This window comes from Prionailurus viverrinus, chromosome D3 (assembly GCF_022837055.1).
Source record: "Prionailurus viverrinus isolate Anna chromosome D3, UM_Priviv_1.0, whole genome shotgun sequence".
NCBI lineage: Eukaryota > Metazoa > Chordata > Mammalia > Carnivora > Felidae > Prionailurus > Prionailurus viverrinus.
In genome coordinates this window covers 13,085,781-13,112,059 of record NC_062572.1, presented here as the reverse complement: position 1 = coordinate 13,112,059, position 26,279 = coordinate 13,085,781, and the positions used below count along the sequence as shown (strand labels likewise).

Below are 26,279 nucleotides of genomic sequence, written 5' to 3'. Positions count from 1 at the left end.
GACTTCTGCTGAAATTGTCTCAGTCACCACAGTCTCACTGTGTCCCCTGTTTCTTTCACATCTACTTATACTCTGAGGACATTTTCATTACAGTTGCAGGCGGGGAGCAGGATTTAGGAGACAAACCCGAAACCACATCACAAGGGAAGCAATCACGTTAACCCAAGGAGGAGACTTTGTGGGGCCCTCAGGGCCCATGTCGGGTGGATACGTGGTCGTATGTAACAGTCTTTCTCCCAAGTCCACAATGCATTGCCACCGGTGAAGTTAAGCTTGGGTGGATGTGATCATTGTGGGCTGAACTCTCCCCCTTTGCCCCCCCTCCCCCACAAGCTTCAGCTTTCTTCATTAGAGTAGGGCAAGAGGCAGCTAAATTTACATTTATTTACACATGCTCCTTCCTGTATGTGTCTTAGAACCTTTTAATGCAAATTAAGGGTTAAAATAAAAGATCTCCTACTTCCAGTTTGGATGAAAGAACCTGGAATGAAATCCATGTCTCAACCACAGATTGGCAAAAGGCCTAAAGTTTGACAACATGCTCCATTGGCAGAACTGTGGAGAGATGGCCCTGGTGCCAGTAGGGCAGCCAAGCGATACAGCCCCACACATTTCCCTTTTGATGCAGCGAGGCCACCTCTGGAAATCTATTCAGAAGAAACTGACAAAACCAAAAAATGATAAATGTAAAAGATTAGAAACACCGGAACGGTCCACCAGTAAAGAACTGGCCGAATAAACCAGTGTATCCATTCAGTGGAGTGTTAGTTATCCATAACAAAGTGAGGATGATTATAATATAATCATTCTGTGGAGTGTAGGTTACCTTGTAGTAATTGATAAAGTGTGTGCAAACACACACACACACACACACACACCCCTACTTGTATTTTCTAAAAGGAATAACGGAAGGTTAAACCAAAAACAATTGAAGCAGTTTCTTTCAACTAATGGCTGTAACATATTATTATGAAATCAAGGAAGTTCTACCACATAAGTCGGTGTCGTCTTTATTTTGAATTAGACTTGTCACTGTGAACCTAGATTTATTTTCTCCTCTTAGGAGAGATACACATATTTTTTAGCTCGGTCTACTGAAAAAGCTTACGAGCAGCGACAGGATCAGGAAACAGTGGTCTTGCTGCACTTGTGGTTCTGAAATACCATTTATCATTCAAAAGAAACGGAGTTCCTTTGAAGAATTGACTGATTTGTAGGTCTGAAGTAAGAAATATTCAAGATGAACCTAGGATATGTTGTCACACCTAAAAGCAAGGAAGTTACTTAAGATAATTAGAGTTACTTCAAAGGGCCCGCCAACTGGAGGGTTCCCATTGCCCAAGGATGGGACAATTTGAACATAAAAAAGAACAATGGTAGCAGTAGATTGAAACAAATCCAAGGGTTCGTGCTGAAAACCAGAATATTTTAGTCACCCTTTGAAGCTACTAGAACAACAGTTCATTAGTCTGAAACCTAAAAAATAAAGAAGCATTTATGTTAGCTGTCCTCAACACACTGCCTGTCTCGGTTATTTCATAACGTGTGCTAAAGCCATGATAGCGGGTGGGGCGTGCCGGGAACCTGCTGACGGCAGCGATGAGCCGAGCTGCACGTGGGGTGGCGCACATTCACGCCTCTCGAGGTGAGGCATAGGGAGCACGTAGCGCCAGCCACGAAGTGTGCTTGCACCCCGCGCCCTCCCCGTCCCCCAGAAGGATCTGAGCCGAATTGAGCCTCTAGATCTATCCACTTACGGGAAGTCAGGATGGAAGAACGTGTTACACAACCACCACAAGGGCAGAGTCGGCCGTATCCAGGCCGTGGAGATGGTGGGGCCTTTTACAGATGAAGACCTGAAGAGGCACATTATCGAATCATTTGTGACGCACTGGTATTTGCAAAGCTAGCTTTTTTTCCCACCTCCAGGGTGTGGAGTTCTTTGGGATCACATCAGGGTTACCGAGAGCTTAAAACTGAGGCTCCTGGGAGCCGAGAGGCCGGGAAGGTAACCATGTTTGTTCTCTTGCCAGGCTTCGCTGCACCACCACATTTCTGTAGCACAGACGGATGAACTTCTCCCTGCCAGGAATTCTCAGCGGGTTCCCCATCCTCTTGACTCCAAAACCACATCTGACGTTTTAAGGTAGATTGTTTTAAGGCAAAATAGCAGTTACAGCTTGCTACAGTCTTCCTTTAGTTTTGTTTTTCCAAGGCGTTTACTTAAAGTGTGGAAAAGGCGCTGCCTTTTGTGCAGCGGAGTACCGTCTGAGCGGCCAGGGAGAGCTGTGTGCAAAACCCCTCATACGAGCGCGGGTCAGGGAGACTGGTATTCTTGGTTCCGTTTGACGAGTGTGTGCACGTACAGTGGCCCGTGCTTCCTGTGTAAAGGAGACGTTTTATGGTGATGAAAATAGATCAGAATTAGGGGTGGGTGGTTAGAAGACCGAGCCTGGGACATAAAGCACTTGGCTTTGAAAGCATTTTGTACTCCCCCTGACACAGATTATATAAATAAAATTGGAGCATAAATTCCACAGTTGGGAAATATCTCCCAGAAGTGTATGCTAATTCTCTCGCACTTTAACAGACCATGAACATTCTCCATGTACCTTGAGGAAGTATGCAAGCGTCTTCTAGTGTTCGCTAATAACTCTTAAATGATTTAGAAGTTATAGTTAAGCGAGAATCCAGTCACCATGATTTTTCAGGCTTTCGGGGTCTGTAGTGCAGCACTGTCCAGTAGAACCATAATGTGAGCTGCGTATCTAATTCAGTTGTTTTTAGTAGCAACATCAAAATAATAAAATAAATGGATGAGGTTAATTTCAAAAATAAATTTATCAGCTTTATCAAAGACACATCAAAGTAATATCAAGTATACGAAAAGCAGTATCATTTCAGTAGTTGACCCACATGAAACTATTCATGAGCCATCTCGCCCGCTTTTTTAAAATACGAGTTCCTTGAAATCCAGCACCTCTTTTTGACATACAGCGTATCCGAATCCACTTGGTGGCCGTGGCTGCCATAATGGACAGTGTGGGTCTAGATGAGGTGGGCACGGGGGGAAAAGAACCACGAGGAAACCCGGGGGCAAGCGAAAGACTGACATACACGGAACCTCGTCCTGCTGACTTGTGGAACGTTAAGATGTAAAAGCACCGCTGTGGCCCGTGGCCCTGACCTGTGTACTCTCTCCGGCAGGTTCGTTTTGGAGCAGTACAACGCTCTGTCCTGGCTCACGTGCAATCCGGCCACCCAGGACCGCACCTCCTGCCTTCCCGTCCACTTTGTGGTGCTCACTCAGTTGTACAACGCCATCATGAACATACTTTAATTGGAGAAGCACTTGTTCTCTCTGGCTCGGTTCCTCCTCCCTGCAGCCTGAGTCCAAGGAACCTGCTACACTCTGCACGTGCCCCACACGCTCTTCTTGAGAGACCGCTCTCCACAGTCCTGCACTGTGACTACTCCTCGGCAGGCACATGTCATTTCTGCAGTGTTCATTACCAGAGTGATGCATTGACACTTCTCTCATGAACCTGGAAACTTCCATAAGCGGTGACTTCTAGCCAGTGTTCTGGTGTGTGCAGCCCCGAACCACGGGTCCACAGGAAGTTTTTGGTGGCGGTGGTGGTTTTAAGAGGGCAACAGAAGAGACAGTATCCTTTTGCACAAGAGTCTGTGTTTCCAGTCTCCGTTTAAGAACAAGGGCAGTTTAGCCCTTTTGGATGAAATCCTCTAGTTACTGGTGTGTGGCCTGTGGGTTACCTGAACTCCATCATCTGGAACTTTTTAAAAATAAGAACCAGCTCAAGTATATGATTTCATAATGGGGTTTCTGTCTCCCTAGTGGTCCCATCTAGGTTGGCATGAATGCTTTGGTCGACTTCATACCTGTGTGTAGATACAAAAGGTCTGGAGACATCTTCATTTTGTTTATTTATTTTAAGTTGTTTTGTCATATGTTTTTTTGTGACTTTTACTTTTTTTAAGTCATGAGGACCAGGTACAGTAGCTGAAACCCAACTCAGACCCACCATAGGATTCTTTGACTACATACCTCTGTCCTAGAAGCCGGAAAAGGAGTGAAAACAGATTGGGGAGACATGCCTAAAAAGTAATCTATTCAAAACCACCCAGCAGTAGGCTTTATTAAGAACAAACTGGGTAAAACATTCTGCCATGTTTCTTATTAAAAGCGGCCAGCGTTTCATGAAGGATAACATTTTTATACAGAAGGCAGTCAAGCTCCACCCAGAGCCATGGAGGCAAGTACCTTCATTAGTTTTATATAGTCACAACGGAAATATATTTTCTAGTGAATTCTTATTGAAAGCCAGGTCTCTCCTCTCATTAGATCAAAAGGGACTCATGTACATATCATAATTGAAAGTGTTTGCTCATAAAATCAGTTATAAATATGGTGACTTTTTTCTGGACCATAGGAATATTATTTCAAAGAAATATTACAACTTAACCATTAAATTAGTACTTGAAGTTGAGCCTTTGTGGTGGGACTTTTTAAAAAAAAAAAAATGCCTTTTTAAAGCATTAATGGCTAATTGAAGTATTTTATGACTCCTCATTCCAGGCCCAAGAGGGTTGTCTTTAAGACCCCGTTTCTGACCCTGACGTCGCAGCGCGTTTCTGTCTGAGGGCAGTGGGCGCGGGCTTGCCTCCCGCAAGCCGCGCTGGTCAGGCTGTCGAGCTCTAGTCATCTGTGGAGAGAGAATCATGCAAATTTTAAAGTTCTTCCAAGAGACTTCCATATCCTGGTTATTAACAAAAAAAAAAAAAAAAAAAAAAGAAAAAAGAAAAAAAAAGAAAATGTAATAACTGATATGATTTTGTAAAAGTATTTTTCTTGAAATAATCTAACGTTTAAAACATTATATTAAAAAAAAAGTTGTGTGGTGGGAATATGTAAGCAGAGAAATAACTTGTAAATGGATAATTTTATTCTCTGTACCACCAGTTGGGGGTGGGGGTGACTTTCGCAATGTATAGGTTAAAAAAATCTGATATATCAAACCGTTTGTATCTAATGTGTACAGTGTAAAATTGACTTTAAAAATATTGCAGTGCTATTTTTTCTTAATCAGAAAGGAAAATTCTCAAGGCCTTTTGAAGAGCATAGATGATGAAGATTGTAAACTTGTATAAAATTATCTTGGTGAGAAGACAAATTGTAAAGTAGATATTTGTAATCTTTTACCACTTTGGGGTTGCTTTTTTTTCCCAGAATTCATCAGAACTTTGAATTTTTTTTTTTTTTTAATATGGGCTGTTTTTAATGCAGGGGCTTTTCTTCCCTAGAAACCCAATTCTAAGCAAAAAAAGAAAAAAAACACAAAAAACAAAAAAACCCCTACAAAAATTAAAAAAAAAAAAGGCAGCAAAGGGTAGTTTTCATCTGGTGTCTTTTATTTAAGTTTTTTAAGTTAAGAAAAGCTGGTGACATATTTATACGTTTTTGTGCAAAAATAAATGAATGGCAATAGATTTTAAAAAATCTTATTATGTACTTCTGTGTGAAAAAGTCTGTATAATATTTCCCTTAAATATGCATTATTTTACTTGTGAGTTTTTTACTGAATTAATCTGAAATGTACAAGCCCTGGATTTGCTACAGAGTGAGAAGTTATTTTATTTTTTTTTTATTTTTAATTTTGGAAATTCTGCAGAAATCAGAACTCTTACCATGGTTTGAACTAAAAGGGGGAAATGGGGAGGGGAGAGGGGCGGGGTTGTCCAGCATGCTTGTATGTATATTTCAGAACCTTTTTTAAATGTAAAAGCTGTACATTTCTGGGAAGTTCTGAATTTCTTTGGTTTCCTTTTTTCCTTCAAGCATTTTGCAGTGAGCTTCTTTTATATATAGCAAACAATTTGAAAGAATACAAAAATATGTGAAGTTCATTTAAAACCACAGTATCGCGCTGGGACAGTACACTAAGAGACTTTGATAAAAAGAAACAATACTAAAAGGCCTCCATTTTAAATGTCATTCATATATACCTTGTGAATGAGAGCTATATACTTTTACACACTTTTTTAGAGGAATAAATTATTGAATTACTGAAATTTGAGTGGCTTTTTTCCCTCCCATCCTGCCTCTGTAACAGAATCATCTAAGCCTGTTCAAAAGGTGCATGTATAATGGATTGAATAGTCCTTGGCTAGTAGCCGGGCTCTACCTTCCAGAGTAACACGGGCATTGACTTTTACTGCCCTAATCACCCTCACCAGCACCTGTTCTCTGACTGTATTCTCATTCTCATGCTCCAAGGTACAACTACATTCCTAGAGCAGTGCTTAGAGACTACGCATGCACGCGCATACACACACACACACACACACACACACACACACACACACACACACAGCATTGAGTTAGGAGCCCTTGTGTTTAGTTCTTTAACTGTTTTGAATAGATCAGATCTGTGTCTCCCAGCTCTAAGATTGTAGTCAATCCTAGGAGACATTACAAGTCTGTTTTCTACTTCCTTTCTCTTCATGGTCTGGGCCAGTTTCTTTTTGATGTGCCTTAGAAATAACAGATCTCTCCTTGTTCTCTGCCCCATTTATAGGCTGGTGAGAGTAGTGTGCCATTGAACACCCCGGGTACAAGCAGGGCTCTGGTGGACCATGCGGCAGCCACCGTGGTATTCCCCTGGGGTCCATCCAGTAGGAAAAACCTGCGTGCTTTTAGGAGCGGAATCTCGTGCTAAAATGGTGAACCCCAGGACTTGGCAGAACTTACAGAGTTTGGATAAACTATTTAGAGATCTACACATTGTTCTGAATTTAATGTTGTCTGAATGTAGAGGTAAAGCTGTTGACACTACTCGGCCTCAGTTATTTTATCCGCAGATAAGGGACAAGGCTGAGTCTCTGAGAAATGCTTCGCAAACGCAACGCCGTGACCATGTTATTATAGTTGTACCATCGAAGACGGCGAAAAGCGAGGCCACGTTTCAGTTAGAAGACCATTTTGATGTCTGTCTCGTCAGTCACCAGCCACGGCGCTGTAATGCTGCTTGCCACAAAAGCATTAAACAACTACACGCTTCCTGCATCCGTTGTAATCAGGCTGGGCCCCTTAGTCATCAGAATTAGATGGTATTTCTTCAGGTGTTCATTAGTTCAGATACTTAGCTCATACGTCGGATGGGACTTTATCCAACAGTTTGGGGAGGTGGTTTTCATAACCACTAGCTGTACCAATTTGGCGACAGTAGCTAAACCTCTTTGAGGCGGAAAAGTTATTTCTCAAATGCATTTAGACATTTTGCACATCAGGTGTAGATAAATCTGACCAGGCGCTCAAGAACCATCAGCCTCCAGCCGTTTGCTCCGCTCGGATTCCATACAACGCCAGCCCCTTCACCCCCTCCAGTGATGCCATAGCATCGTTTAATGTTCTCGCTGTTCAGGAAGTTGCGGGACAAGGCATTTGTTCCCAACTGTCAACAAAGAGCCAAAAGAATTTTTTTGTAAAAATTGCAGTTTGTCAATGGAAGTTTTTTAAAAGCAGATTTCTCAGAAGACTCAACTCCAAAGCAGGAGCCACATACTGGAAACTGTCCTTGGTACTGGTCATTCATCCAACACAAGCCCTTACACAACGAACATTTTTTTCACTTTTGAATTCACTACACGCTCAAATCCTGCCAAGATGCGATTTTAATGTATCACCATGTTATCTTGGTGTTAAATGATTTCGCTTCTTTATATCCCCTTGACAAAAAGGTCACTTTGACAGTAATTATTTCATGTTATTAATACCTAATGAGACACCATTAGAAAATTCTGTTGTGCCAGGTAAATTGTACGGTTGTAATGATTGCCCTGGGCATCTTATTCTACTTGGAACCAGATTTACCGGTCTTCCGCTCCTTCGCTTGAAAATTTCAGGTCAAGTTTAAAAAAGATTTGTTAACACTTACTGCTTCTGGCTAAAGTAATGGAAAGAAATAAATAAAGTATACTTTATATATATATACATGAATAATCACTGTCTATATATGTGTATATATATATAAAGTGATGGTAAGAAATAAAAGTGGATGAGGAAGAAAACTTACTCTCCAGGACAGAGTTTGGGTAAGACTAAAATAGTGATTTTTCTCTGTAAAGGTTATTTCCTCAATAAGCATTAGTTAGCAGGTGATAGGAAGGCACAGACAATGTGGGGGTCAGTGTTTTGTTGTTTTGTTTTAACAGCAGGGAAGTGAAAAAAGCACATGTTTTATTAATCTGCTAAAAGCGGGCGTCTGGGCTGTTAACTCAAGGCTGTTCGTTTACAGGTGGCAAAGCAAGTCTGTCCGAAGAGTGCTTACCATCGCCCAGTACTCAGAACAGGCAACCCATAGAAATGAGCACCTCTCAGTGTTTCCTGGCTATCGCTGCCTTCATTGCTTCATGGTCTCGTTAACAGATTAGGCATGTTGCAATCTACCTGTTTCATAAAGCCAGACGATATTCAGGAAGATTGGCCACGCCAGGGTGAAGAGTAAAGGGCTAATGCAAGAAATGTTTGCTCTGGGGGTAAATCAATTTGATTGACCGTGTAAGATCATAATTGTTGGCTTATTTAATTTGAGCTTGAACATCTTTCAATAAGCATTTATAAGTTAGCTTCTCTTCTTTACATCTCCTTTGTTCACGTGGACGCCTTGATGTTCTTTATTTATATGCATCGTTTACATACATCCCTTCCTGCCTGCTTCCTGAACACGTGTGTAAGTTTTCATTCTAGAAGAGTTAATGTTCAGATAGTTACATATATACGCACGTACCAATTTTTTTCCTGTTGATCTCTGCAAAGCTTATGGAGGTTCTCTCCCTTGTCAGGTCTAGGGAAGTCAAGTCTGCTTCACAGGATGGACTGATGACCTTCTGGTCATTTTCTGGGACGTGGGAGAGTTGACTTTACGTGACAAGTCCGTTGGGCCTAACGTGGGCACCCAGGAAACATGAGCTGAACACACAGACTGTTGAAAGAGTGGAATGCACCACAAAAATCAGAAATAATTTACAAGCAAATTCATCACATCTTGATGCCTTTATGGAGAGCAGAAAATATGCTTTTTATATATTAGAAGATACAGGAACTTCTTTTGTTGTTGTTGATTTAGGTTTTCTATTTCCTCTGTCAATTTTGGTAATTTGGATTTTCATAGGGAAAAAAATTGAGTTTTTCCAATGTATTCGTATGCGGTTGCGCACAGTTTTTGGTAACGTATGCTCCTTCCTTCTTGTTTCTCAAAATATTGATGCGTTCTTTTTTCCCCTTGATTCATTTTCTGCAGTTCGCGGTTTTCTAGTTTTGTTTGATTTTTTCCCAAAGAAATAGCTCATGGATTTAACAATTGTGCTGTTTTTATCCTGGCTTTTATCTTGCAATTCCTTTTCCTAGTTTCCTTGAGGGTTTGTGTCATTTTCCTTGAATCTTAATTGCCTGCTTAGTTAATTTATTTTCGCTTTTGATGACACAGGCATTTATATAGCTTCCTCAAGTTACACACTGAAGTCTTCATGTGTATGCATTTTTCTAGAGAGAAGGCCTGTTGCATCACATTCTGGAGACTTCTGATCCTGACAGGGATAAAAATGACTGATCTGGGACTGTGTGAAAGCTGGTTGCATCCTGCAGGTTTTAATATTTAATGTTTTCAGTTTTATTTTTAGACCCTTAGGTCTTCATTTCCTTTTTTTTTTTTTTTTTTTTTTTTTTTAAATAAAGGAAAGTTCTCTTTGGAATCAAAGTTTCTTGGACTCTAATTTTCTCTTACTACAATGTAATCTAGTAATGAGTGGTTCTTGCAAACATCCTCTGGAAACTCCGAAACAAGGTGTGCCATTACTAGGCAGTGCTGTCCCATAGAAATATTAGGTGAGTCATACATGTAATTTTCTATTTTTGAGCAGCCACAGAAAAAAGGAAAAAGGTGAAAATAATTTTATTAATATATCTTACTTAACCTAATATATCCACATTCTTATATTTCCACATGAAATAGTATAAAAATTGGCAATGAGATACTCAGCATTTTTATTTTTGACCCAGTCTTCAAAATCCAGTATTTATCATACATTTACGGCACATCAAAATTTGGAAGCTAAATTTTCAATGGTTAAAATAAAAATGTGGTTCCACACAGCAAAGTTGCATTTAACAGAAAAACTATTTTATGCTGCATTCCTTTTTATTAAATCTTAATTGAATTTTAATTAAAGTCCATTAACACTTAAAAATTAGTTCCTCGGCCACGCTTACCACATTTCAGAGTAGTGGCCACACAGCCGTCCTATTGGAAGTGCGGCGAGAGGGCATAAGGTTTGAAACCAATTAATCCTACCCGGGGTGTATTTTCTGTTTCTCCTACGCCCCAGTCAAGTCCTCAGGCTCTGTGCTAGGCAGGTAGTAGGAGTTAAAGTTTCTCCCTGCGATTTTGGGCTGTCCTTTTTTCTTTTGTTACTGCATTATTGGTGCATAAAGGTTTATGATGTATTTTGTTATGTGCTTTATTTCTGTATCGTGACCCTTCGTAATTGCTTTAAATTATCCTTTGATATTAATATTTCCCCTCCTGTTTCCATTTAGTAGAACCCTGGTGTTAAATCTTTGACCAACCTTTTATTTTCAACCTTTGTCATTTTGTGTTAGGTGTTCTTCATACGTGTTGTTGCATTTTATTTCTTAACAATAATTTCATTTCAATCGGGTGGTTTTTACCACTTGCATTTTCTGTTCTGTGTTACACTTTGACTTGTCAGCCAATTTTTATGAAAATATACATATTTATTTGCTTTTACTTTTTAGTTTTGCCTTTTTGTGTATGGACTCTGCTGTTTGCTTTGCTCTCGCAAAACATTTTGGAAAGAAACCTTCCTTCTTGAATTCTATTAGTAGTACCTTAAAACAGTCCACAAACATTCACAGTGCTCGTACTCCCTAAGTTCTCATTGAAAACAAAAAACAAAAAAAACCACTCACGTCTTCTCCACCATCCCACCTCCATCTACCCCCACTGCCAAGGGCGTGTGGCGTCTTGGGGCAGTGAGCGGAGCTCCCAGGCCAGGCTGGGCGGCCAAACCCGTTCCCTTCTTCAACTCGGGGCTGTTTCTAGATTCCACTCCCGTCCAGTCCCCATCAGCTTGCCCCGCCATCATGTTGGCGCGTGTCCCGCCATCATGTTGGCTCCTCACCCGCTGGCTATTCTCTGAGAAGTCCAATCCCAAGTTCTCCAGGAGCCGGTGAGCATTCGGGTTCCCAGGCAACTCCGCTCCAGGCGTCAGTGGACTGCACTTTGCAAGATACTTGTCCGATTCAACCTCTTCTAGGCTAACATGGGTGGGCGGGCGTTGGTAATTCGTACCTTAGTACAGTCAATCGCCATGGCCATGTTAAAACCCCGAATCTTTTCTCTCCCAGCACTTCTGTTTAGGTCAGCTCACCCTTCCCCCAAAACTCCTGGATCTGTGGCCGTAGATTTCATATTTCCATCTACCTGCCTGGAAGTCCACGGTCATGGTAGGCATGGCACTGGTTCATCCCTCCTACAAGCTCCTTCCCCCCCCCCCCCCCGCCCCAAAATGCATGCCATCCTGGACTTCTCTCCTTTCCCTCCTCCCACCAACCCCCATGTCCTGTCACTCGCTGACTCTACACTCTCAAAGTCGTCAGGCCTCCTTGGGGCTGGGCGTGGGGGCACCACAAGAGACAGGACCTCACGCGGCTCATAGTGGTGAGACATCCAGGGCGGAGAACACGCAGCTACGACACGGAGTGGGGGCCACCGCAGCAGGGTAAGTGCAGTGTGCTTACCCGTCGGGCAAAGCTGCCTGAAGTGACATTGTGGGCGGCGGTGGGGTGGGGTATGTCCCAGGGAGGGGATCGCAAGGGGGCAGGAGTGAAGGCCCGAGCGGCGGGTGCAAACACATGCCAAGGTGTAGGGAATGTGTAGGCCAGACTCAAGACTTAAGACTCTTCTGAGGAACATGGGAACTAAGTTTTAAGTAAGTTACACACTGCAGCAGATTGGCCTTCTAGAACCATTACTGTGGGATGGAGAGCGGGTAGCTGTGGAGTAAGGGCAGTGGGGGCCCACGCCCCACCATGGGCAGCGAGGAGGGGGAGGGGGTGCCGGGCTCAAGGGCTGTTGAGAAATAGGATCGGCAGCACTTGAGGAAGGTGCGGGGTGTGAGGGGCCCTCCCAGGCGACGAAGGTTCCCAGCCTCAGCAGCCCGGAGGACGGCCACGCACCGGCAGCAGGGACGGGGAGGCTACCGGCCCCCTGGGTGAGACCAGGCGGGGACCGGACTGCCGCCTTGAGCGTGCCCTCCTGTCGCACCAAAGAAGAGGGTGCATGACCCAACGAAGGGCCCGGGGACCAAGACCCCGTGTGAGAGCGTCTCAGGTGGCTTTGTTTTCTCGTGAAGGGAGAGCGGAGCGTGTGCCCCGGGTGTGGGGGGCAGGGGTCTCAGGAGGGCGAGACAAGGACAAGCACCCGGTGAACGGGCCCCAGACCGGGAATCTACAAGGGGGCATCTCCCTCCCCGCCCCGATGGGGAGAGAGCAGGCCGTTCGCGGGCCCTGTGTTCCCTCCGCACCAGCTTGGGGCCACCGAAGTGGACACCAAGAGCGAGGCCCCGGCTCTAGGGCTGGAAATGCACACCCGGCCCTCGCCCCGCAGCTCAGAATCGTCTGTCAGGGGCTCCCTGCGTGTGGCTCTGGGGGGGGCCTCGCACCTCCGGGGAGGCCAGGTGGAGGACCTCACGGGCGAGGGCAAGGGTGAGAGCACGTGGCCAAGGAGTGGGGTAGTGGGCGGGTGGGAGAGGGTCGAGCCCCATCTTTCTGCTTCCATTCCAGCTCCCGCTGAGCCCTCCCCCACAAACAGAGACGGTCCTCTGCCCTCACTGTTCTGCAGATGCCATTTAGGAACCGAGGCAGAGAGGGGGGCTCCTGGGTGGCTCAGTCAGTGAAGCGTCTGACCCGTGATTTCAGCTCAGGTCATGATCTCATGGTCCGTGAGATCGAGCCCCGTGTCGGGCTCTGCGCTGATGGCACGGAGCCTGCTTGGGATTCTCTCTCTCTCTCTCTCTCTCTCTCTCTCTCCCTCAAAATAAATAAACTTTAGAGAAACCGAGATGGAGGTCGGGGAACACGGTGGAACTGGTTTACAGCTCCAAGAACTGTCACTCTCTGCCACATCACCTCAGGTAGGCATGGATTTGGGACCGGTCTAGGACCCGCACCACGCTCGCATGACTCCGGTGGCCGGGGCTGCCCCCCGCGATCCTGGCTGGCTTCCCTGGCCCTCTCGGGGCTCCTGGCAGGCCAGCATTGCCACCATCATGGCACAGACCACACTGTGCTACCAGCTGCCCGCTTCCCCCACAGGCCCTGCCTATCGGGCACACGGCAGACGTTGGATGAGCGAGCTGAGTCACGAGCCATGGCAGACGGGCCCCTTTCTGCTGTCTTACCTGCAAATTTTTCTAGAACCTTCTAGAAGGTCTGTTTGGTCCAAGTCCCCTCCCTAGCATCTCTAGAACATCAGTTTTGAGTCCAGATCTGCCTTCAACGCGCCCCGGTTCAAATCCGGGCTCCACCATGGCTCACTCTGTGCCTGATTCCCCGTCAGCAAAATGGAGACGCCCACGGCACTCCCCCCGCTACTTGGTAGGAAGATTAAGTGGCCCGACACACGCGGGCAGGCCCCCCATAAATGTCAGTTCTTGTCGGTTTTTTTTTCCAGAAGGGTCACAGGCGTTTCAGACACTGATGAGGTGGAATCGCTGATAACTCCCCTCAACCTGTGTCTACTTTCCCAAACCTCTCTTCTCTCAGAGGCCCAAGTCCAGGCCAAAAATCTCAGCGTCGCTCCCTCTCTTTCTCCCACCCTCTGCATCTGACCCATTGGTTTCCATTCTGTGACCCCACCTTCAAAATGAATCCAGACCCTAGAAGTTCTTTGTACCACCACTGCACCCCCCCTCCCCCCACCGACTCCCTCCGTTGAGGAAGCCAAGTTCTCGAGAGCTCACGGGACCCACCGTGGGTGCCTTCTCATCCCCCCCGAGCTCTGTGCATTCTGTTCTGCTTCCACAGCCAATTCTCCGACGGTTGACCCCCGTGCCTCCTCTGTGTGTGCCCCACCACCCCGGGAACGAAGTCCAAACTGCAGCCTACACAGCCGGACGCGCCCGGGCCCCTGTGCGCCTCTCCCCTGCCGCATTCCAGCTACACTGGCCTTCTCACCCCTGACCCACCAGCCAGCCGCCCCCAAGCCCTCGTGCATCCTCGTCGTGCTTCCTTTGTACATCACCTCTCCTACTGGTAGGTAAGTTCCATGAAGGCGGGGACCGTACCCCCAACGACAGATCATCACCTTCCATCTATGGAAAAAGGCCCAGAAATACTTTGCCAACTTTCACTTCTGAAATAATTTTAGACAAGTTGCAAAAGCATCCGCCTCTCCCCTCTTGTTATAGCCGCCGGCATAAGCTCGGAACAGGTGGCAGAACCAAGAAGTCAGCATTGGTACATCACTCCTGACCGAGCTCCAGACCTCCCTCAGAGGGCACGCGCTCTCCACCCAGGTCCTTTTCCTGGTCCACGATCCGGGGCAAGATCCTGGATTGCATGGCTCAGTATGTCCCCTTCGCCTGCTCTGATCTGTGATAGTTTCTCCTTCCTATTTTGTGACCTCGAGACTTTTGAAGCTGATACCGGGAGCACCAGCTTACTCCCTTTTTTCAGGTGTGTCCCTCCTTCTGGGTTGGTCTGGAGGCTTTCTCATCGTTAGGTTGAGGTTATGCGTTTGGGGGCAAGAAGGCCATGGAACTAAGGTGTCCTTCTCAGTGCATCATGTCAGCGGTATGGGACGTCCCTCTGTCGCATTACAAGTGATGTTAACCTTGATTAAGGCCGTGTCTTCTGGGTTTCTCTACTGTCAAGTTATGATCCCCCCCCCCCCCACTTTGATATTTTGGATCCAGGAAGTTCTACAAAATACCATACTTTTAGTATGTCCAAGATCGTCCACCAGGGGGCGACCTTCTCCGATGTATCTTTATGGGACCAAGTCCGAGGTTTCTAAAGCAAGAGGTCAAGGCTGTATGGGGCAGGTGAGGAGGGTTGCTCCAGCCCACTCCCCCAGGGGAGCCCTCGCATGGTTGCACAGCGCCCAGTGACAGACTCCTGGCTGGGCATCGGGGCCAGGTGTGTGTGGGGTTGGGTTTGGGAAGAGGGTGTTTAATGCTGTTGCTTCAACTGGTTAGAAATTAAGAAGCCAAAGCAAATGTCCTTCCTTTCATCCCTCCTACCTCTTACACAGACACCTTAGAAAAGGTCAGGTACAAGGGCGCCCGGGTGGCTCAGTTGGTTGGGTGTCTGACTTCAGCTCAGGTCATGATCTCACGGCTTGTGGGTTCGAGCCCTGCTTAGGGCTCTGGGCTGACAGCTCAGAGCCTGGAACCTGCTTTAGATTCTGTGTCTCCCTCTCTCTCTGCCCTTCCCTTGCTTAGGCTCTCTCTCTCTCTCTCTCTCTCTCTCTCTCTCAAGAATAAATAAACATTTTTAAAGAAAAAGAAAAGAAAAGGTCAGGTAGGCAAGACCCCTGAGTGTGAAACTGAGGTTTAGACTTGGCCCGACCCCAGGGCAGAGGGAATATCGTTCCTTTTGAATTAAGCTTTAATTTAATGGGATGTTTAAAATCAGTATAGACACTACCGTGGGGTACAAGAGAACTTTCTGGGGTGAGGGATATGTTTCTGTTTTGAGTTGGGATGATGTTCTATTTGGCAAAACCCAAGGAACTTTACCCTTCAAATAGGTGCTTTTAAAAATTTTAATAATTTTGATAAATACTTATTTGGTAATATGTATTTAATACATATTAAAAATTTAACAATTTTTGATAAAACGATCATTTAATTTTTAATTGTGGTCAAATACATACAAGGTAAAATGTTACCATCTTAAGAATTTTTTTTTTTTTTAAGATTTTAGCCTGGAGCCAGACTCTGTTATTTTTTTTTTTAAGTTTTTTCATTTATTTTGAGAGAGAGAAAGAGAGAAAGCATGGGGGGGGGGGGGGCAGAGAGAGAAGAGAGAATCCCAAGCAGGCTCCACGTGGTCAGCACAGAGCCGGATGTGGGACTCTAACTCACAAACCGTGAGATCATGACCTGAGCCAAAACCAGAAGTTGGACGTTTAACTGACTGAGCCACCCAAGTGCCCCTTAAGCATTTTTTTTTATTTAAAAATATTATTGTATTACATTTATTTATTTTTGATAGAGACAGAGCATGAGTGGGGGAGGGGCAGAGAGAAAGAGGGAGACACAGAATCGGAAGCAGCTTCCAGGCCCTGAGCTGTCAGCACGGAGCCCGACGCGAGGCTCGAACCCATGAATCGCGAGATCATGACCTGAGCCCAAGTGGGACGCTTAACCGACTGAGCCATCCAGGCGCCCCTTAAGCAATTTTAAGTCGTGTTCGTGACATTCACATTTTGGTATGCCCGTCTCCAGAGCTGGTAACCTGAAACTCCGTACCCGCTGAACAACTCACCTCTCTCCTTCCCCGTCTGGCCTCTGGAAGGCACCATTCTTCTTTCTGTCTCTGGACTGGACTCACCAGTTACCTCGGACAAGTGGGATTGAAGGTACAGTCTTTGTGCTTTGACCAACCCGATTTTTTTTTTTTTAATTTCAAGTTTATTTATTTATTTTGGTGTGAGGAAGGGAGGGGCGGAGGGAGAGGGAGAGAGAGAATCCCAAGCAGGCTCCACACTGTCAGCCCAGAGCCTGAGGCGGGGCTCGAACTCATGAACCGTGAGATCATGACTTGAGCCCAAATCAAGAGTCGGACGCTTAACCTGAGACACCCAGGCGCCCCCAGTAAACCTGATTTTAAAAAGAAGATTAAAACCCGGGCCGTAGTTGATAACTCATGTCGGGTGGTGGAGGAAGCCATCTTTTCTTCCTCACCAGTTCACACGGGCAGAGCTTTGACGTATCCTTCCCGGGTCCTTTGAGCTCCAGACTCATTTCTGGCTCGAATTTTACCCTCTGCAACCAACAGGAAGATTAATAGGCATTTTTTAATGGCTCCCAGGCCTTTAGGCAACCCCCCCCCCCCCAACCAAATAAAAATAAACATCCCTCTCCCGGGCCAGCCCCATACATCTGTTCACTCTGCCTCCTGTCTCTCGTAGCCCTTTCTGGAATCGCACGTCTTGGTTGGATGTTGACTCAGAGACAGTTGTCAGTGAAACCTAACAGGCTGGCCACCCAGCCCCTTCTTCCCCAGCCAGGAAAGATGGTGATTTCCAGAGCGCTACGGGCCTTCCTGAGGGGCCGGCTTCAGAAGGGGAGGCCTCCAGGGGCCTGCACTGGCTGGCCCTCTGAGGATGCAGGTCAGATGGCTGGAGGAACATTCTTGCTTTCTTCCTCTCTCAGCCCCAGGCAAGTCTGACAGGGCCGGTCCCCTGTTCTAGGCCTGCGGCAAAGCAGCCCCTCCAGGAGGATTCTTCATTCCAGGCCTCCGAAGGGAGGAAGGCTTAGGAGCTAAGGCCAGGATCCTCCCTTATCCGTGTTCTTGACCTCCTCATCAGACTTCTGAGCGTGGAAGGAAAAGAAACAGTCCACTGAGGATGGGCCCCCAAAGGGTCTCTGTGCTTCTGCAAATTACTAACAGGGTTTCTGGAGCGGGGTGGGGGTGGGGGCTCAGAATGAAGGGTAGCGTTTGCAAACGGGTGGCCCCTGAGCTGAATTTGGCCTGCGGCCACATGGGCTGGGATTTGGGGCCACACAGTGTTTGTTACAAAGTTTGAGTTCACGGGGCGCCTGGGTGGCTCAGTCGGTTAAGCAGCTAGCTCTTGATTTCGGCTCAGGGCACGATCTCACGGTTCATGGGTTCGAGCCCCACATCGGGCTCTGTGCCGACAGCTCGGAGCCTGGAGCCCGCCTCCGATTCTGGGTCTCCCTCTCTCTCTGCCCCTCCCCTGCTCATGCCCTGTCTCTCCCCAAAATCAATAAGCATTAAAAAAAAAAAAAAGTTTGGGTTCATTCCTAACGTTTCAAATGTGGGTAACTGACATTCTCTTGAACAATCATTCATATCGGGAAGCAAGTTGGTTTCCACCTGGCCGTGGTGGTGTAGAGCTGAGCAGAAAGCAGCCCACCCTTCCAGGCAGGGCGCGAGCCTCCAGGGGGGTCCCTCACCCTGCGTCACGCTGGCTTTTCCCCGCGTTCCTTCGCGTTACCTGCCCGGCCCCACAGTTGTACGTGTTTGTGGACCCCAGGCTCTGACTCACACGTTCTGCTGAGTTCAAAGAGGCCTTTCATGACTGTCTCGTCCAAGGGTATCAGCAAGCCACAGCCCGAAGGTCAAATCCGACCCACCGCCTGTTTTTGTAAATAAAGTTTTATTGGCACACGGCCACGCCGCTTGATTAGATCTTGTCTATGGCGGCTCTCAGGCTTCAGTAGCGGATTCTGGAAGTTGCAAGAGAGCATGTGTGTCTCACAGAGCCGAAGCTTTCACCCACGGGGGTGGGGGGGGGCCTGTTGCAAAAATGTTGCTGCCCTCTGACCCGGCCCCACCTCCTTTCATTAGGAGGAGCAAGCTGAGGCCTGGAGAGGGAAAGACGGAGTGAGCTCATTCTGAGAAGCGGACTCCGGCCTCCGAGTCCGGAGCCCTGCACGTGAGATCCCACGTGGAGGGGTTTCAGTACCCCCCTGACACCTCGAGGGCCACCTGCCCTCCCCTGACGGGTAATCGGGATCCTACTGTCTGCTCCGGGGTGAGAAGCCACCAGGCCCTTCCCCTTGCCCTGCGTCTCCTGGCTAACGGTGCCGGGGGTTTCTGGTTCCCATCACGGCTGACAATCGGCCCTCCGCACCCCACCCGGGCCTGAGTTTGTCTGTAAACCCTGACATCATTAACACCCCATCAGTCGCCTTGCCCTAGGGGCTGGCGAGGCCTCCATCTGGAATTCGGCCCTGGCAGAGATCAAAGTCCGGCCTTCTGGAGCCTTGCCTTGGGGAAGAAGAGGAGGAGGAGGGCGGGCTGGGGTGGGGAGGCGGGCGGGCTGGGGTGGGGAGGCGGCCAGGGGTGGGGGTGGGGTGGGGGTGCTCAGCTTTGTGCCCTTGTGGGCTTGGCCCGGAGCCTCATGGACTCTTAGGGCCTGGGGTCCCGACAGCTTGGTGTAGGGGGTGGGGGGCGCCGTGCATTTCTGTCCCTTTGGGCAAGAACTTCGCCTCTCTGGGCCTCAGTTTCCAGATGCATAAAATGGGATTACAGTTCTTCCAGAGAGAACTCAATGGACGTGAAACCCCTTAAAAGTTGGAAAGTTGCATAAAATGATCCGATGTCTGAGATTCCCCTTAAAAATACTCACAGGGAGGGGCGCCTGGGTGGCGCAGTCGGTTAAGCGTCCGACTTCAGCCAGGTCACGATCTCGCGGTCCGTGAGTTCGAGCCCCGCGTCGGGCTCTGGGCTGATGGCTCAGAGCCTGGAGCCTGTTTCGATTCTGTGTCTCCCTCTCTCTCTGCCCCTCCCCCGTTCATGCTCTGTCTCTCTCTGTCCCAAAAATAAATAAACGTTGAAAAAAAAAATTAAAAAAAAATACAGGGAAAATCAGCTCAGGGGGGACGGGGGGAGGAGGGAGGGCATAGATCTCACAGGGTTGGCAAAGTGTTGATAATTTTGCCCGATGCACACAGGGTTTGTTGCCTTCTCCTCCTCTACTTTTGTGGGCGTCTGGACATTTCCATCATAAGGAGTTAAATGTGAAAATCCGTAAAATTGGGGCACCCGGGCGGCTCAGTTAAGGACCCGAATCTCGAGTTGGGCTCAGGTCGTGATCTCAGGGTGGGGAGATCCAGCCCCGCGTGGGCTCCGTGCTGAGTCTAGAACCTGCTTAAGATTCTCTCTCTCCCTCGCTCTCTGCCCCTCCCCCACCTCACGTTTTTTTTTTCTCTCTCTCTTTCAAAAAAACAAAATCGGGGCACCTGGGCGGCTCAGTCGGTTAAACGTCCGACTCTTGATTTTGGCTCAGGTCATGATGTCACGGTTTGTGGGTTTGAGCCCTGCGTCGTGATCCGTCATGACAGTGCGGAGCCCGCTCGGGATTCTCTCTCTCCCTCTCTCTCTGTCCCTCCCCTTTTCGCTCTGTCTTTCTTAAAATAAATAAGTATACTTAAAAAAATTTTTTTTAATCTGTAAAATCCTGTAGAAACGTGTGGGGCAGTTTTTCTTTTATTTTGGAAGAGTGGTGTTTCCTGATTTAAGAAAATAGCTCCTGTCCCTGCTGGTCTCATTTAAGTCTGACCTCTGTCACCTCTACCTGTCCCTTGCTGCAGAGGCCTCTGCTCTCAGGTCACCAGACTTAGCAAGTAAAAAACACAGGATGTCCAGTTAAATTTGAATTCCACATAATCAACAACTGATTTTCAGTATAAGTATATCCCATGCCATACTTGGGACATGCTTATCCCGAAAAAGTATTCATTATTTAATGAAATTCAAATTGAACATAGCTGGTAACCCCATCCTGGTGTCGTCTATCGTTCATTCATTCGTTCGTTCATTCATTCATTTGAACACTTTCCAGATGACTGGCAAATGCTGGAGATTGATTAGCGTCTGTCTCTAAGAATCTTCCCGACTGTCCAGGAGATCCATAATTGCCACTAGGTGTTAGAAACAGAGATACAAGCAGAGTGTGTTGGGAGCTCAAAATCAACACAGCGCAGGAGGACACTGCCGGAGGAGGCAGGGCCGGGTGCGGTGGCGTTGACCGCGAGGGCGGCTGCGGCTGACTAGGTCAGAGGCATCCCTGAAGCTATTTTCTATAGTTTGCAGTTAATCGGGGATTCCTTGAAATCAAGTCTCTGTCGGTCTCTTGGTCGCTCGCAGACCCAAGAAATACCTGTCAGGCCCCACCTTGTCCAGGGCCCCCAGGGAATCTGAGAGACGAGGCCCCTGCCCGCGCGATCTATGGGGACACGTAACAAACAAGCACGTGGATAAATGAATATACGACGTCAGACGGGGAGAAGTGTTACGAGGAAAGCGAAACGGGGCCCGGTGGTGGAGGGAGTGGGGCGGCAGGGGGGTGGGATCTGATGTGAGGTGGGTTTAGCAGAATCACTACCCGGTGTTACACCTGCTGTCTCTCTCACCTACTTGACCATTGTAAGCACTTTGCGTGTTTCAGCTCAGTTCGTTCTCTCACCAGCCGCGGGTGGTAGGCACCATTATTGTCCCCATTGGCCATAGGAAGACGTCGAGGCACAGAAAAGTCACATGATTTGCCCTCAGAGCCTCGGCTTCCCCATCGGGAAAAGGGGGACCCACGGACCCCCGTGAGGACGAGGACCTCCAAGAGTAACTTTGCCTTTTTTTTTTTTTCCTTCTGGCAATACTATGAACTACCAAGCCAAAGACCCTGTGCTCACAAAATACCTCAAACTCTTGGATCATAAATAAAAACGCCGCTTTCTGATCAAAGTCTCAGCTTTCCTTGTGCCGTGACCTTTGGGCATTTCACAGAAGCCTAGGGTTCCCTTCTCAGAGTGATATCTTGAATGCTTTCAATAAAATACAGAAGATGGGGCGCCTGGGCGGCTCAGTCGGTTAAGTGTCTGACTTTGGCTCAGGTCATGATCTCACAGTTTGTGGGTTCGAGCCACGCGTTGGGCTCTGTGCTGACAGCTCAGAGCCTGGAGCCTGCTTCGGTTTCCGTGTCTTCTGCCCCTCCCCCACGCGCACTCTGTCTCTCTTCTCTCTCAAAAATGAACATTAAGAAAAATTTTTTTAAGAAAAGTTTTTTAAAAACAATATGTTTTTTATAACTGATGAATGATATGAACCCTCAGATTCAAGATGGACAACTATCCCCAAGTAGGATAAACAAAAATAAACCTGTATCGTAAGACAACTGCCGAACCGAGAGCTGAAGAAAATCTTGTCATTGATTGAAAAGAAGAAAATGCCAACAAAGGTCTGACATCACACTTCTCAAGAGCAACAACAGAAGATAAAAGTGCTGAGAACCATCTTCGAAGTGCTGAGAACACAGTATCTGACAACCAGGAATTCTATACCCAGGGAAACTATCCATCAAGAATGACGGCTGAAATCGACATTTTCATAGAAACAAAAGAAAAGCTTTTTATCGTCAACTGACATGCCGAAATAACTACTAACGTCTATACTTTAGGAAGAAGAAAACCAAGTGCAGGAGGAAGACGAAGCATAGAATATGGGAAGAGGTGGTGAAAAGAAATTGATAAATATGTGAGTAAATCGAAATGCACTAATTGTATAAAACAACAATGAGTGGTTTTTGAGGACACAAAACTGTGTGGAAATAAATACCGTCACGGATAATTTGAATAAAAATATGCTACGGGTGCCTGGGTGGCTCAGTTGGTTAAGCATCCAACTCTTGATTTTGGCTCAGGTCATGATCTCATGGTTTATGTGTTCAAGCCCTGCATCAAGCTTTGTGCTGATCATGGAGCCTGCTTGGGATTATTTCCCTCTCTCTCTCTCTCTCTCTGCCCCTCCCCCACTCACTCTCTCATTCTCTCTCTCTCAATAAATAAATAAACTTAAAAAATATGCTAAGTCTTTGTATTGCTGGAGAGGAAGGGATAGATATTGATTAACTCAATTATCTACAATTAGCTCTTAGCCAACGGGACAAATTAAAAATTTAAGTGTAGACACTAGAATAACTGGGCGAGAATCCCAACCCATGAAAAAGCAAAAGAAGAAAGTACATCAAACTAGGTCATTCCAGGAGAAAGAAAAAAAAAGGGGGGGGGGGACAAAAAATGCATAAAAAAGCGTGATAAATAGTGCAAAACAGGATGTTAGCTATAGATCCAACTATATCAGCAACCACAACAAATCTAAGTAGATCAGTATTACCAATAAGAAGCGTTGTCTTTTTGGAATAAGAACAATAATGTAAAACAATAAACAGCTATGTACTGTTTATAAAAGACACAGCTAAAGCCGTAAGTGCGCAGAGATGGGAAGTAAGCACACAAAAACTTAAGACAGATGAATACGAAGACCAAGCTTGTATGGCTCTGTTAATATCTGACCAAAAAGACTTCATGGCAAAGAACACTGACGGAAATAAAGAGGCTTTGGGGTGCCTGGGTGGCTCAGTCGGTTAAGCGTCCGACTTTGGCTCAGGTCACGATCTCCTGGTTTGCGAGTTCGAGCCCCGCGTCGGGCTCAGTCCTGACAGCTCAGAACCCGGAGCCTGCTTCCGATTCTGTGTCTCCCTCTCTCTCTGCTCCTCCCCTGCTTGTGCTCTGTCTCTCTCTGTCTCTCAAAAATGAATAAACGTTAAAAAAAAAATTAAAAAAAAAAAAGAGGCTTACAGTACAATGTTAAAAGACTTGATTCCCAGGAAGCTCTCCTAATTTTAAACTTGTATGCACTCAACGTATCCCAAATCCACAATTACCGTGGAAGAGTTTAACACGCCTCCCTCAGTAATTGAGAGCTCTACCCGAAGTAAGAACATGGGAGATGGGAACAGCACAATTAACAACCCAGATCTAATGGACACGCATAGAACCCCACAATTAGACACCACACGTTCTTTTGAAGCAGACGGACATTTAGTACAATTAATGATGGGCGTCCGTTCTCCAGGAGAGGGGGCGGTGAGGGCAGATGAAAACAGACCAGGTTTCAGGAGGGTGGACGGGCCTGGTTTTGAATCCTGCCTCTGGTGGTGTCACTCAGGTGGGGAGAGAGGGACTCCTCCGGGGATATGATTATTTGTAGGGCGGACGCTGGAGCTTTCTCGAGGGGTGGGGGAAGGTGGTTTTGGGGGGAAGTCGCACGTATTTTCCTTCAGGAGCCTTTTCCTTGGGGGCAGGATGCTTTTTCCTGGGTTGAACAGGTAGGGGTTCCCCCAAAAGACATGGGGAGAGGGCTTTCTTTTAGCCACAGACCCGCAGCTGACAGCCAGCAGGCCTCCTCCCTGGCCCCGCCTGGCCTTAGGCTCTGTCCATTGCCCTCAGTCGCTTTCCTCTCGAATTTCTTTGCCTCCCGGAGGCAGAACCTGCTGTCTCCTACCCAGGGCATGCCCAAGTGCCATCCTGAGCTGTCCAGAGAGGCGAGAGCACTGTGTCCTATGGGGTCATCCTGCCTGAGCTCTTCGGACTGAGACTTGCCCGGCCCCGGTCCCTTCTGTTCTTTCAGGCCCACTCTGCCTAGCCCCGTGTTCTTCACTGAGCGCCTGCTGTATGCCAGGCCCTGGGCTGGGCGTCCCCTTGGAGCTTCCTATTGGAAGAGTCAGGACGGGGTTGCAGGAAATGGAAGAAAAACCATCCTGCTGTAATTGATCAGGCATTTCCTGGAGGGCCTCCTGGTGCCAAATGCTATTCGTCTTCTCTTGCTCCCTCTTTCCGTCCCTCTACCCCTTGGCCTTACCACGTGCTCACTCCTGGGCTGGAGGCTGGCTGTGCAAAACTCACAAGCACGAGGTGGTAATCCACAATATCTGTGCATTCATTCATTCACACATCCATTCATGAATTCGGCAATTGGGTCCCAGGTGCCTTTATGGACCAGAGGCCATCCTAGGGGTTTGTGGCATTAACTCTACACGCTTTTCCTATTGATACATGTTACATGGAAACCATTTCGCGTGCATTCTCACCCTTTCCGACGTTGTGTGGTAGCTAAGAAGTCAGACCATGGAGCCTGACTGCTCGCGTTTGAACCTAGGCCCTGCCACCTAGTGGCTGGGTGAGCTGAGGCAAGTTGCTCAACCTCTCTGTGCCTCAGTTCCCTCGTCTACAAAACGGGGCTCATAAAAGTCTCTCCCTCGAAGCCTTGCTTTAAGATTGACTGAGTTAATATTTATAAAGGGCTCAGCAAGGTACCTAGCATAGGGGAAGAATTTCTATAAATCTTTGTTAGATAGTAAAACGGTGTAAGGAAAAGAAAGGTCACCACCCCCATTTTATAGGCGGGAAAACCGTGGCCTGGAGAGGAGACTTGACCAGCATAAGTCCGTTGTGCATTGCATACATAACTGTTTCAGATCAGAAATATCTCAGTTTTCTCCCCAAATGATCATACGCGCATTCTAAAATAGTCAAATATTACTGGAGTCTTTGAACTTGAAAGTGACCCGTTCCTCCACTCTTTCCCCCTTGAGATTATGATTTTTGAGAAGCTGATGCTTAACCCTTCCAGGCGTAACAAAAATGCCCACGTTCATATACAAATTTACTAACTGCTTTTGTTTCCTTGTGACTGCATCCCGGACACGTTTCGGTGCTAATACAGAGATCTACCCCGTTCTTTAAGTGGTTCCCTTGCATTCCAACGTGTGGGTCCACTGTAATCCATTCTGCCCAGTGATGGACCAGCACAGGCATATCACATCACGTGTTATCAAAAGCCACCTAATAACGCATGGCATATGATATCATATAACACATTTATACGTAACATGCACGTAACACAGCTGTATTTCTGGACTACGCAACTGACCAGTAGGGGGCGCACTGACCATTCCCCCCCACCCCACATGGTGCAGATCTCCTCCCTTCCGTGGGGGCGCAGGCAATGAATGAAATGAAGTTTTCAGCTCCCCCTCCGCGCCCCCCCCCCCCCTCCCGCCTTGCGGCCTGTCTGTGGGTCTCGATTTTTCTTTAGACTCGTCTGTGATTTTTCAACTCACCTTCACTGAAGGAACACATTTTGGAAAGGGAGCTGGCAGGAGGCCGGAGGAGGAGAGGAGGGGAAATGGGGAGGGGCGGGGAGCGGAGGGCAGGTCTGAGATGGGTTTTAGGTGGTCCTCCTCCCCAAGGCCAATTCGCATTTGCCTGAAGTTGCTGGTGAGAATTAAGTGAGAAGCACCGGGAGTTCTAAACACAGGACGAGCAGCTGTAAACAGCAGTTACCACCCCAGGGCTGAGGTCCGGCCCCCAAGAAGAGGCTGAGACCCACCCCTTGTTGAGAGGGCATGGCCATGGTTCACCAGATGGCAGAGGAGCTCCGTGGTGCCATGCTGGCAGAACTTGCTGGAAAGCCGAGCCCCTCCCCTCCCGCCCAGGGGACCGGGCAAAGCTCCCCCGGGAGGGAGGCCTTCGGTCACAAAACCAACTGGAGAAGTGGGTCGTGCTGCGGGGGAGAGCTAATCGCCACGCACTGCGGGAGCCGGACACTGGGGGGCGCTCTGGCGAAGCCTGGGGAGCACCCCATC

At 47.4% G+C, this 26,279-nt stretch overlaps 1 protein-coding gene across 2 annotated transcripts in view; it reads left to right on the top strand.

The window, feature by feature from the left end:
* The window catches only part of MED13L (mediator complex subunit 13L), a 307,503-nt gene extending 301,413 nt beyond the window's left edge, over window positions 1-6,090 (top strand). For both annotated transcript variants that reach the window (XM_047828831.1, XM_047828830.1), the window contains exons 30-31: window positions 2,034-2,146; window positions 3,208-6,090. In XM_047828831.1, the coding sequence (XP_047684787.1) occupies window positions 2,034-2,146; window positions 3,208-3,340 (246 nt within the window). In that variant the 3' untranslated portion in view covers window positions 3,341-6,090. The remainder of the gene's footprint in view (window positions 1-2,033; window positions 2,147-3,207) is intronic.
* The last annotated feature ends 20,189 nt before the right edge of the window (window positions 6,091-26,279 follow it).